Here is an 11,071-nt window from a genome sequence, read left to right as displayed (position 1 = left end):
CCCCGATGTGTTTGGGGGGGGGGTCCTGCCTTGGCCCCGCGACAGCGCAAGGCGGCCGCGGCACCATGTGGCTTCCAGATGGCAGCGCTGGGCCGGATCCAGCCGTGCAAACCTGCTCCGAGCCCGGGCTGCGAGCCGGGCTCCCCCCGCGGCGTGGCAGGGCGTGGGCCCCCCCCCCGGGATGGTTCCCTTTGGGGGGGGGGGGGGACGTGGTTTGTGCCGGGGTGCCGGGAGCATCGCCAGCCACCGCCGGGACCTCCTGCGCCCTTCGGGGCTGCGGCGACGTGGCGGTTTTGGGTGGAAAGGATGGAGGGGTTGGTCCCATGGGTGCCCGTCCTGGTGCTGGGGGGGGGGGCTCCCCTGGCCCGTGCTGGGGTCTGATCCCTGCCCCCCCCTTCTCGCAGCCTGCGGGGAGACGCTCCAGGACAGCCAGGGCAACTTCTCCTCGCCCCAGTTCCCCAACGGGTACTCTGCCCACATGCACTGCGTCTGGAGGATCTCCGTCACCCCCGGAGAGAAGGTACCGGCGCTGCCCCGAGGGCACCCCCAGCCCCCTCCCCAGCCTCCCTCCCCCACCTTCTCCCCCCCCCAGCTCCCAAATTTGGGGTCCCCCTACCTCGGTGTGCCCCGCACCAGCATCCCCCGATGGATGCTCACGGGGAGGTCCCGGTGCCACCAGCACCGCCGGCACCCGGAGCCTCCGTCCGGCAGCAAGGAGACCCCGCGGGGCACGGGGTGGGGGGCTCATGCCATGCTTTTTTCCCTCCCCCCCCCCCCCCAGATCATCCTGAACTTCACCACCCTGGACCTCTACCGAAGCCGGCTGTGCTGGTACGACTACGTGGAGGTGAGAGACGGGTTCTGGAGAAAGGCCACGCTGCGAGGTAACCGGGGCGAGGGGCTCCCCCTGCCCGTACCCCCTGCCCGGCCGCCACGTGCCACTGCCCCTGGGGGGGGGGGGGGGGAAGGCTGGCCCGGGGGGGGGGGTTATTGCAGCAAATCAGGGCTCCCAGCTCATTAGTCTATGTTAATTAAACCAGCGTGGATGATCCGGCTGGCCGGCACACCCCGTCCCGCGAGGCCAGTAGCTGGATGTCCCCAAGCCCCACTATCAGCACCCCCCTCCCCCGAGAAACAACCGATTTCCACGAAACACCCCCCCAAAAAAAAAACACATCGGAGAGGGTGGGGAGAAGCCGCTCTTTCCCTTTGGGGGGGGGCGGACCACCCCCACGAAGCAGCCCTGGGGCCCCCCCGGGTGTGCCGGCGACGTGCGCGCGGCCGCGGCAGCCCAGCACGCCTTCGTCCCCAGGCAGGTTCTGCGGGAACAAGCTGCCCGAGCCCATCGTCTCCACCGACAGCCGCCTCTGGGTCGAGTTCCGCAGCAGCAGCAACTGGGTGGGCAAAGGCTTTTTCGCCGTCTACGAAGGTACGGGAGGGGGGTTTTGGGGGTGGTGTCCCCCCCCCCCCCCCCCGGGGGCTGCCGCGGGGCGCAAGGGGCTCAGGGGGGCTTCGCCTGCCCTTGCAGCCATCTGCGGGGGGGACGTGAAGAAGGACAACGGGCACATCCAGTCCCCCAATTACCCCGACGACTACCGGCCCAGCAAGGTGTGCGTCTGGAAGATCACCGTGTCCGAGGGCTTCCACGTGGGCCTCACCTTCCAGTCCTTCGAGGTGGGTGCGCGACGTCCCCGGGAAGGGGAAATCCCCCCCCTGGAAGCGCCTCGATGCGGTGCGCGGGGCTGCCACGGGGGTGTCCCTGCCCCCCCTGGGTACCCAGATCCCCGGGTGGTCCCTCCGGGTACCCAAATCCTCGCCTGGCCTCGCCGTGCCTCAGTTTCCCCACGTGGGAGAGCCGTGGGTCCGGGAACGGGGTGGGAAGAACTTAGAGGACATCGGGGGGAGGCAGGGCTTGGGGACACGCGGTGGCTGGGGGTAGTGTCCCCCAAAAAATAACACCCCGTGCCCCCCCCCCCCAAGATCGAGCGCCACGACAGCTGCGCCTACGACTACCTGGAGATCCGGGACGGCAGCAGCGAGGCCAGCAGCCTCATCGGCCGCTACTGCGGCTACGACAAGCCGGACGACATCAAGAGCACCTCCAACAAGCTCTGGATGAAGTTCGTCTCCGACGGCTCCATCAACAAAGCCGGCTTCGCCGTCAATTTCTTCAAAGGTAGGCGGCGAGCCGAGGTTTTTTTTTTTGGGGGGGGGGGCCGGGGGGGGCGGCGGCCTCGCCCACCTGCTCAGCCCCCGCCCCGTGCCCAGAGGTGGACGAGTGCTCGCGGCCGAACAACGGCGGGTGCGAGCAGCGCTGCGTCAACACCTTGGGCAGCTACAAGTGCGCCTGCGACCCCGGCTACGAGCTGGCCTCCGACAAGCGCCGCTGCGAGGGTGAGTGCCTCCCAGTGCCCCCCGGTGCCTCCCAGTGCCTCCCAGTACCCGTGCCGGGGACGTGATGGGTGCTCGGTGCCTCCCGCCCTGCAGCCGCCTGCGGAGGGTTCCTCACCAAGCTCAACGGCTCCATCACCAGCCCCGGGTGGCCCAAGGAGTACCCCCCCAACAAGAACTGCATCTGGCAGCTGGTGGCCCCCACCCAGTACCGCATCTCCCTGCAGTTCGACTTCTTCGAGACCGAGGGCAATGACGTGAGCGAGCCTTGGGGGGGTCTCCCAGCGCGTGCTGCTGCTCCCCCCCCCGCCCCCCGCCCCAGCCTGGTGGCCGAGAGGAGGGTGGGTGGGTGGCACGGGCACGCCACCAGCCCCATGCCCCCTCTCTTACCCCCCCCCAGGTCTGCAAATACGACTTCGTGGAGGTGCGCAGCGGGCTGACGGCCGACTCCAAGCTCCACGGCAAGTTCTGCGGCGCCGAGAAGCCGGACGTCATCACCTCGCAGTACAACAACATGAGGATCGAGTTCAAGTCCGACAACACCGTCTCCAAAAAGGGCTTCAAAGCCCATTTCTTCTCAGGTAGAGCCCCCTGCGCTCCCCTGCCCGGCCGCCTGCCCCCCCCCTTGCGCCCCCCGCATCGCCGCTAACGCCTGTGCCGGGGTGCAGTCCCCGCTCCATCCAGCCCGGGGAGGTGCTGAGGCTGTGCCCTGCGGGGTGCAATCCCCTGGGGGGGTTCCCCGCAGCCTCCAGCTGGCTTGGCGGAGCCCACAGCCAAGCTCACAAGATGTTTTGCTGCCCCTCAAGCTTCCCCGCTTTCTTGGGTGCCCTCGAGGTCCCCAAAAACCAGAGGGTGCTGGGCTCCAGCTGCAGCAGCAGAGGCTGGGGACAAGCTCAGCCTTTTTTTGGGGGGGACTGCGCCCCGGGGGCTACGTTGCTGCACGCCCCCCGCTACGCTGCACGGCCGTGGGCTTGCTCCGCTTCTGCCGCCCCTGCGCCTCCAGCACCCGGCCGCGCTCCTGTCCCCGGCGCTGGGCGCTCAGCTCCTCTCCCCAGGGTGCTCAGCAGAGCCTCTGTGGCCCTTGTCCCGCTGCCACGACGTCTCAGGTGTCCTCCTGAAAACCATTACCTGCTTATTCCTGTCTGTTCTGTGTTCCTCTCTCCTCTCCCGGGGCCACCCCGCCAGGAAATAGTGTCCCCAGTGCCAGGTCTTGGGGAGGGAGGGATGGGGACGCGGAGCAAACGGCGTCACCAAAGCCTCACCCCTGAGCTGGGGGCTTCCGCGGGACCCTCGGGCAAGAGAGGGTCCCCCGAGGCACGGCACCCTGGATGTCACCACCGAGGGCACCGCCTGGACTGAGCCGTGCGCTCCAGACGGGAGCCTTGGACCTCCTGCTGCTTTTTGGCCCCCGCCGAGGCCGTTTGGAGGGGCAGCACGGATGCTCGGCCGCAGGAGCTCGGGGCATTGCTGCTCCCCGAGGCAGCCTGGAGCAGCAGAGACCCGCGGGCCGGGGGTACGGTATCTTTGCTTTATTTTGTAATTAAAACCAAGGCAAGCGAGGTGGCGCAGCCTTCGGGAGCCGCCGCCCTCCAGCAAACAGAGACCTCGGGGAAGCCCAGCAGCCGAGCGGGACCGCGGGGCAGCCGGGTGAGTCGCCCCTCTCCGCGCTTCGGGCTCCTTCCCTCTCCCGGGGGGTCCCCCCCCGCCTTCACCAACCTCCTGCCGGGACTCGTGGCGCTTCCCCAGGGCCGTGCCCGCTTGTCCCATCCCACCGAGGCTGCTCCTGTCCCCTGCCGCAGCCGTGCCACCAAACCCTCCTTCTCCATCCAGGTCTCGGGCTTTCCCGGCAGCAGGACCGTGCTGCAGGACCCCCCCCCCCCGGGGTCGCTCGCAGCTCCAGGGCGCAGCATCCCTGCTGAGGCTCCTTTTTAGCCCTGGGGGGGGGGGTCCCTGCCCTCCATCCCCGCTGCTCCGGCCACCCCGAGAGCCCCTCGGGGCCACCCAGGGGCAGCGCTCGGCTGGTGCATTACGAGAAGCGTTCGCCGGGGGGGGGTCCGCCACGGTGCCGGCACCAGGTAGGTCCCCGGCCCTGCTGGCGTGGGTGGCTTTCGGTGCACGGGTGGCGGTGGCGGGGCAGAAGGAGGTGCAGGCGAGCCGCTGGAGTAAAGGACTGCTGAGGACTCCGAGCCAGCGGGCTTCTTCCCTCTGCCGACGCTCTCGCTCTTGTCTCGCCCGCCCAGGCTCCCTCCGTCCTTCCTGCAGGGCAGTGCTGCGCGCGCTCCCCCTTTGCTGGAGCTGCTCTCGTCCCGCCCGGCCCACCAGAAGCCCCTTCCCACCCCCAAAACGGGTCAATTCCGCCTCGCTTCCTCCTCACCCAGACCTGGGAGACAGCAGGTTCCAGCCTCGTCTCGAGAGGCGTCACCGCAGGGCTCGGGGCGCGTGCACGGCTCCCGACGGCTGGGGGGCCAGCCCGGGGCAGGACCCCCCCCCCCCCCCCCCCCGGGGGCCGGGGGGGGGGGCCCCCCCCCCCCCCCCCCCCCCCCCCAGCATCGCCACCACCCCCGGGGAGCTGGGTGAGCTCGGCTGGCCGGCACCATGAGCGAGGAGGGGGCTATGGCACCCGACCCCCCCGGCCAGACCCCTGGGCAAGCTGTGGGACGGTGACCGAGCCCTCGGGCGGGTGGTGGCCACTCGGAGGTAAGTACGGCCAGCCCGGGGAGCCGCCTTGCCGCAGGTGAACCCAAACCCTCCCGGGCTTCCCACGCACCCCCCCCCCGGGCCCCGAGCAGCGAGGAAGCCGACCAAATCCCATCCTCATCCCCCTCCTCCTCATCCTCCTCCTCCCCGCAGCCCCTGGGTGCACGAGGGGCTCGCGGGTCCCCCTCCGGTGCCCCCCCTTGCCTGCCTGCTTGCCCGGCTGGCCGCTCTGCATGCCCCGCCGTGCCCGCCGTGCCCTCCGCGCCCCGCTCCCCCGTCGCATCCCCCTCCCCGTGTCTCGTTGCAGAGAAGAAGCAGCAGCTGCAGCCCCCGAAATCCCGCCTGCCCGGCCTGAAGTTTCGCCTCCAGAAGCGGCCGCGGGGCCCCTCCTGAGCCGCGCCGTCCTCGCCACCTTTCTCAGGAACGCCGCGGCCCCGGGCACCCTGCGGGAGCGGGCGGGGGCCGAGCCGAGCCCCCCGCCCGCGGGCCGGCCCCGGCAGCCCCTTGCTTGACAGAACTGGTTGTTGGCCTTATTTTTATTATTTTTTTTGGTTTTAAGCCCCTCCAACCCTTTCCTGCCCTGGTCCCGCTCCCGTTGGTTTTCGGCTCCTCCGGTTTGTCGCTGACCAGCTGACCTTGTTTTTGTCCCCGTTTTTATCGTGTCTGTGACATTTCCTGTCGATGAGTAAAGAGGGACTCCCGCGTCCTGGTCTTTCTTGTGCATCTTTGGTTGTCACTGTGTGTTTTTCTGCCTCCCCGTCTGTACCGTAAGCAGGTAATGGTGGTGCCCGTGCGTGAGCCCGGGAGAGGAGGACCCCCCCCCCCTCTCTTACACCCGCTGGAAGGGACGCGGCCGATCTGCTTGCTGCTGCCTCGCTTGGCTGCCCGCAGCCCCCCCTCCCCGGCCGGGCTTGCTGGAGGGCAGCGACATTTCGGGGCTCACCGGTGCTTCGGGCACGGCCACGCGGCACGGGGACCCCCCCCCGCAGCCCCCCTTTTTGCCGGGCTGCCCCCACGCCGGCCGCCCCGCTCAGCCCGGTGCCTCTCTGCTCTCTCCGCAGACAAGGACGAGTGCTCCAAGAACAACGGCGGCTGCCAGCACGAGTGCCTCAACTCCTTCGGCAGCTACGAGTGCCAGTGCCGCAGCGGCTTCGTGCTGCACGACAACAAGCACGACTGCAAGGAAGGTGGGTTTGTGCCCCCCCCCGCCCCGCCCCCCCCCCGGCTCCGTGCGCCCTCCCCGGGTCCTGAGCCGCCGCTCTCCCTGCAGCCGGCTGCGACCACAAGGTGACGTCCACCTCGGGGACCATCACCAGCCCCAACTGGCCCGATAAGTACCCCAGCAAGAAGGAGTGCACGTGGGCCATCAGCACCACGGCCGGCCACCGGGTCAAGCTGGTAGGGGCCACGGGAAGCGGCCGGCACCGAGCGCGGCACCGGGGCCGTGCCGCGCGCCGCCCCGCTGAGCCGCCCCGTGCCGCAGACCTTCACCGAGCTGGACATCGAGGCGCAGCAGGAGTGCACCTACGACCACCTGGAGATCTACAACGGCAAGGACGCCAAAGCCCCGGTGCTGGGCCGCTTCTGCGGGGCCAAGGAGCCCGAGCCCATCGTCTCCTCGGGCAACAAGATGTTCCTCAAGTTCGTCTCCGACAACTCGGTCCAGAAGAAGGGCTTCGAGGCCACGCACTCCACCGGTACCGGCCGCGGGGTTGGGGAAGCGTTCCCGGTTTTGGGGAGGTTTGGAGGGTGCCGTGCGGGGCCGGGGGCCCTCCTAACCCCCCCGCTGTTGGCTTCTCCCCAAGTGTGCGGGGGCCAGATGCGTGCCGAGGTGAAGACCAAGGACTTGTATTCGCACGCGCAGTTCGGGGACAACAACTACCCGGGCGGCTCGGACTGCGAGTGGGTGATCATGGCCGAGGAGGGCTACGGCGTGGAGCTCATCTTCCAGACCTTTGAGATCGAGGAGGAGGCCGACTGCGGCTACGACTACATGGAGCTCTTCGACGGCTACGACGGGACAGCCCCGCGCCTCGGCCGCTTCTGCGGGTCCGGGGTGAGCTCGGGGAGCTGGGGTGGGGGAGAGGCGAGCGATGAGTGGTGCTGAGCCAAGGCGCACGCAGCCAGCTCGGCTCAGCACCAGTGAGCTCCCCTGGGGGGCTTTGGGGTTTTAAACAAGTTCTGACCCCCCCGTGCATGGCGCAGCATCATGGGGAGGGGGCACTGCAATGCTTTTGCACCTCCCGGTCACGAATCCCAGCGCCTCCCCGGGATGCTGGTGGTGCTGAGCGCTCCTCTCCCCCTCCCGGCAGCCCCCGGAGGAGGTCTACTCGGCCGGAGACTCGGTGATGATCCGCTTCCACTCGGACGACACCATCAACAAGAAGGGTTTCCACCTTCGCTACACCAGCACCAAGTTCCAGGACACGCTGCACACGAGGAAATGAGAGCCGGCGGCCCCGGCCCCGCGCGGGCAGGGCAGGAGGAGGAGGAGGAGGATGAGGAGGAGGGCAGGGAGGAAGGAAGGGGCAGCGCCGCCACGCACAGACTGCACGGAGGAGCACACAGGCAACCTCAGCACTCAGACACGCGCGCACGGGGCGCCGGGGCTCGGGCGCCCGCGGGCACAAGGGCAAGGGGGGGGTCCCCTGTGCCGGTGGCCGTCCCCCGGCGCCGGGCGGCCGAGCGGGAGCCGTTCCCCTTCCTCGCCCCGGCCGCAGCTCTCTGAATGTACAAACCAGTAACCGGGAAGAGCCCGACACGCAGAAGGTGCTGTCTCTCTCTTGTAACGATGAAATAAATACTCTTGTACGTGGACGGGGACAGCCCCAGCCTCTTTGCTCGCGGTGGCTCCGACCGCAGCCTCGCCCCGACGACAGCGGCGCTCGCAGCGGGGCATCCCCAGCCCTCCCAGTCCTCCCAGTCCTCCCAGTTGGACTTTGACGGGGTGCTGGCTGCTGGAAGAAGCCAAACCCGAGCGCTGTGGCCGGACCCTGTGCCGCATGGCCATCTGCAGGGGCCATCTGCCGGATCCGGCCCCGGCGGGTGCCGGCGGTGCTGGCAGCTCCACCGCCCAGCCTGGGCGCAGCCGGCAGCGCACCCACAGCCCGGCAAAGCCCCGGCTCCTTCTGCGGGGAGGCCGGGGCCGCGTGGAGCCCCCCCGTACCCGTACCAGATGGCTGGTGGGGGCGGCACGGCCCCCGCGCCCGCCTCGCGCTCCCTCGTGCCTCGGCGTTGCGGCTCTGGGGAAGGCAACCCGAAAGCGCGCCCCGTCGTCATGTGCTTGCTGCAGGGGGGTGGTGGCAGCAGGGGCTGCAAATCTCGGCTCGTCGGCAGGGGATGGGCATGAGGATGCCTGGTCCTTGAAGGTTTTGGTGAGGGGAGTGCCCCAAGGTGCTGAGCCCAAGGGCAGCGGGATGCCGTCCCCGCGTGCCACCCCCGTCCCCGCCATCCCCGTCCCTCCCGGAGCTGCAGACCTTCCTCCTCCCCTTCCCCTGGGCACAGACAGGCGAGACACGGCCCGTGGCGACCGCACACAGTTTATTGATACACCGCCAGCACAGCACAGGGTTGCTCGGGGACGGGGGGGGTTGTTCTCTTCTACCGTTACAGCGTGCATCGGGTACACAGAGACCGGGGAGCGGGCCGGCACGCGAGCGCCATGCTGCCGACGGCTCATGCTGGGGGGGCGGTGGGGAGACGGGGGGCGCACGGATTCTCCCCCCACCCGAGCACCGGCACCCCGGCTCCTCCGGCTGCCTCCCGGGCCGCGGGGCCGGGGTTTCGGGCGGCAGAGCGAGGGCTGGAGCACAGAGCGAACACGGCACAGCGCTGCACGACACCACGGCGGACAGGCGGACCACGGCTGCACCCCCCCACCCCCCAAGCGCCCCCTGCCCCGGGGGATTTAGCGATGGCCCGCGGGCACGCATGCGTCTCCGCTTCTCCGGCTGCAGGGCGAAGGCGGATGGAGGGTCCCCGGGGCACTCAGCAGCCCACCGAGGAGCTCAGCCAGGTCCAGGGGTCCGGGTGAGGGGCCAGGGTCCTTTGTGCTTTTGTTGGGAGCAAGGAGCAGTTCAAATCCGGGGGTGCTTGGAGCCTTCGTGCCAGAGCTGCCGCCCTCCCCGGCGGGGTGGCAGCGAGGGGCTGGGCTGGGCAGGGCCCTCCCGGGCGGGAGGCAGGGCTGGGGCTCCCCAGGAGCTGCGGCGTGGGCTGGGGGGCGAGCCCCGGAGCTGGGGGGCGGTGGATGTGAGGCGAGGGTCTTCCCCGGCGGAGGGCAGAGCTTGTGCCAGCGAGGACGAGGATGGTCGGCCAGTCCGGGAGATGAAGGCTCCCTCCCTCGGGGCTCGGCCACGGGGTCCCTCCCCAAAAAAGCAGAGGTGCCGACGGGTCCCCCGCAGCTCCATCCAGCCCCGTCCTCCCCCCAGCAGCGTCCTTCGCAGGAGCACCCGGGGTGGGCACCGCGCTCCCCCGCGCCCCCAGCCCGGCGCCCCCCAGCCCTGCCCCGCGGCCGGCCCTTAGCGCCCCACGCTGATGTTGCACGTCTTGCAGCTGGGGTCCTTTTTGGCGTTGGCGGTGGAGAGGCTCATGAGCTGGTGGCCGCTGATCTCCCCCAGCACGCCGAGGCTGAGGTCCACGGGCTCGGTGTATATGACCTCCAGGATGCTGTCCTGGGCGTGACGGTACACCAGCTCGCCGTCCTCCACGCAGCACGTCAGGAACTTGTTGGAGGAAATGTCCAGCTGGGGCAGGCGCTCCCGGCAGAAGAGGTCCCCCGAGGAGCCCTTGGGCGCCAGGACCAGGACGACGTAGTGGTAGGCGGTGTACATGCAGTAGAAGTCCGCGAAGTAGAGGTTGGTGTTGGGGTTGAAGAGGCGCTGAGCCGGGATCTGGAAGCGGTAGCGGCCGTAGGGCGAGTCCTGGGGGGGCTGCCCGGTGTTGAACTCGGTGTTGCAGCTGAAGAAGATGCCGTGCAGCATGCCGCTGGTGGGCGAGCCGTGGCTGCCGCTGTTGTCCTTCAGCGACGGCTTCATCACGTTCCCGCAGTGCATCCTGCAGGGGGGACGGGGTCGGGGAGAGGGGGGGACACACGCACACACACAGGCAATGTCAGGGGACAACGGCCCGGGGTGGGGGGGTGTACCCGAGGCGCCGGGCACGGTGCCGGGGGGGTACCTGACGTGCTGGAAATACTCCTTGTGCTGGTTGCGGTAGAAGACGGAGAAGCGCAGCATGCGGCCGGCAATCAGCTCGGCTTTCTCCTGCAGCTGGGCCAGGTGCTCCTTGGCGTAATCTGGCATCGGGGAGGGGTGGGGGGGGGGGGACACACACAGGGGGCGGAAGGGATCAGGGAATAGCCCCCCCCCCCACCCCCCCAACCCGTGTCCCCCCTCTCTGTGCACCCTCCTCTCTGCGCCCGTCCCTGCTCGCAGCTCGCGCTTCCCACGCCGGCAGCCTCCCACTCGCCAGCTGCCGCTCCGACCGGCCCAGCTTGTGCGAGCTCGCGGCTTCGCCCCCGTCCTCCCCGGTCCTCCCCAGCCCCCCCACCCCCCGTGCTCACCCCCGGTGCAGAACTCCACCGTCTCGCTCCAGCCGGACACCAGGTACTCGCCGTCGCTCTGCTTGACGGCCGTCTGCACCGCCACGCTGTACTCGGTGCGGGGGCTCAGGAACCAGTGGCCCCGCACCGTCATGGGCAGCGGCACCGCCTTGGCCACCAGCTTGGTGGGGACGTCCTGCGCCGAGGGGACAGCGTCACCCGGATGGCCCCGCCCCCCCCCCCCCCCCCCGCCCCTGTACCCGGCGCTTGGTTCGGGGGGGGCGTCCCTGCAAAATGTCCCCTGTGCGCTCCCCGATGCGGCTGCAGGGGACGCGGCACCGCGCTCCCTACCCGGCTGCTCGCTTCCCAACCCCGTTTCCACCACGTCTCCCGCTGACCCCCCCATGTCCCCCACCCCGTATGCACGGCGAGAGCCCCCCCCCC

At 69.8% G+C, this 11,071-nt stretch overlaps 2 protein-coding genes and 1 long non-coding RNA gene across 3 annotated transcripts in view; 2 read left to right on the top strand and 1 right to left on the bottom strand.

Moving 5' to 3' along the window:
- Positions 1–388: 388 nt before the first annotated feature.
- LOC118158201 (bone morphogenetic protein 1) lies at positions 389–7,905 on the top strand. Its single transcript, XM_035312830.1, has 13 exons — positions 389–520; positions 782–884; positions 1,313–1,429; positions 1,529–1,674; positions 1,981–2,176; positions 2,269–2,394; positions 2,488–2,648; positions 2,792–2,972; positions 6,150–6,275; positions 6,359–6,486; positions 6,572–6,785; positions 6,894–7,144; positions 7,401–7,905. Exons 1-13 carry the CDS (start codon positions 479–481, stop codon positions 7,533–7,535), a joined length of 1,926 nt encoding a protein of 641 aa, XP_035168721.1. The 5' UTR covers positions 389–478; the 3' UTR covers positions 7,536–7,905.
- Positions 7,906–8,613: 708 nt separating this feature from the next.
- Positions 8,614–11,071, top strand: part of LOC118158203 — a 4,446-nt gene continuing 1,988 nt past the window's right edge. The window contains exon 1 of the long non-coding RNA XR_004746814.1: positions 8,614–8,779. This is a non-coding gene — a long non-coding RNA (uncharacterized LOC118158203). The remainder of the gene's footprint in view (positions 8,780–11,071) is intronic.
- The window catches only part of PHYHIP (phytanoyl-CoA 2-hydroxylase interacting protein), a 2,924-nt gene continuing 1,457 nt past the window's right edge, over positions 9,605–11,071 (bottom strand). Inside the window, exons 3-5 of the mRNA XM_035312831.1 lie at positions 10,649–10,823; positions 10,264–10,381; positions 9,605–10,140 (exon numbers count right to left, since the gene is read on the bottom strand). Coding sequence (XP_035168722.1) covers positions 9,606–10,140; positions 10,264–10,381; positions 10,649–10,823 — 828 coding nt within the window. The 3' untranslated portion in view covers position 9,605. The remainder of the gene's footprint in view (positions 10,141–10,263; positions 10,382–10,648; positions 10,824–11,071) is intronic.

The sequence above is a fragment of the Oxyura jamaicensis genome, assembly GCF_011077185.1.
Source record: "Oxyura jamaicensis isolate SHBP4307 breed ruddy duck chromosome 22 unlocalized genomic scaffold, BPBGC_Ojam_1.0 oxy22_random_OJ194, whole genome shotgun sequence".
In the NCBI taxonomy this organism is placed as follows: domain Eukaryota; kingdom Metazoa; phylum Chordata; class Aves; order Anseriformes; family Anatidae; genus Oxyura; species Oxyura jamaicensis.
The sequence above is the reverse complement of the archived record's forward strand: the minus strand, read 5'-3'. Positions and strand labels throughout refer to the sequence as shown.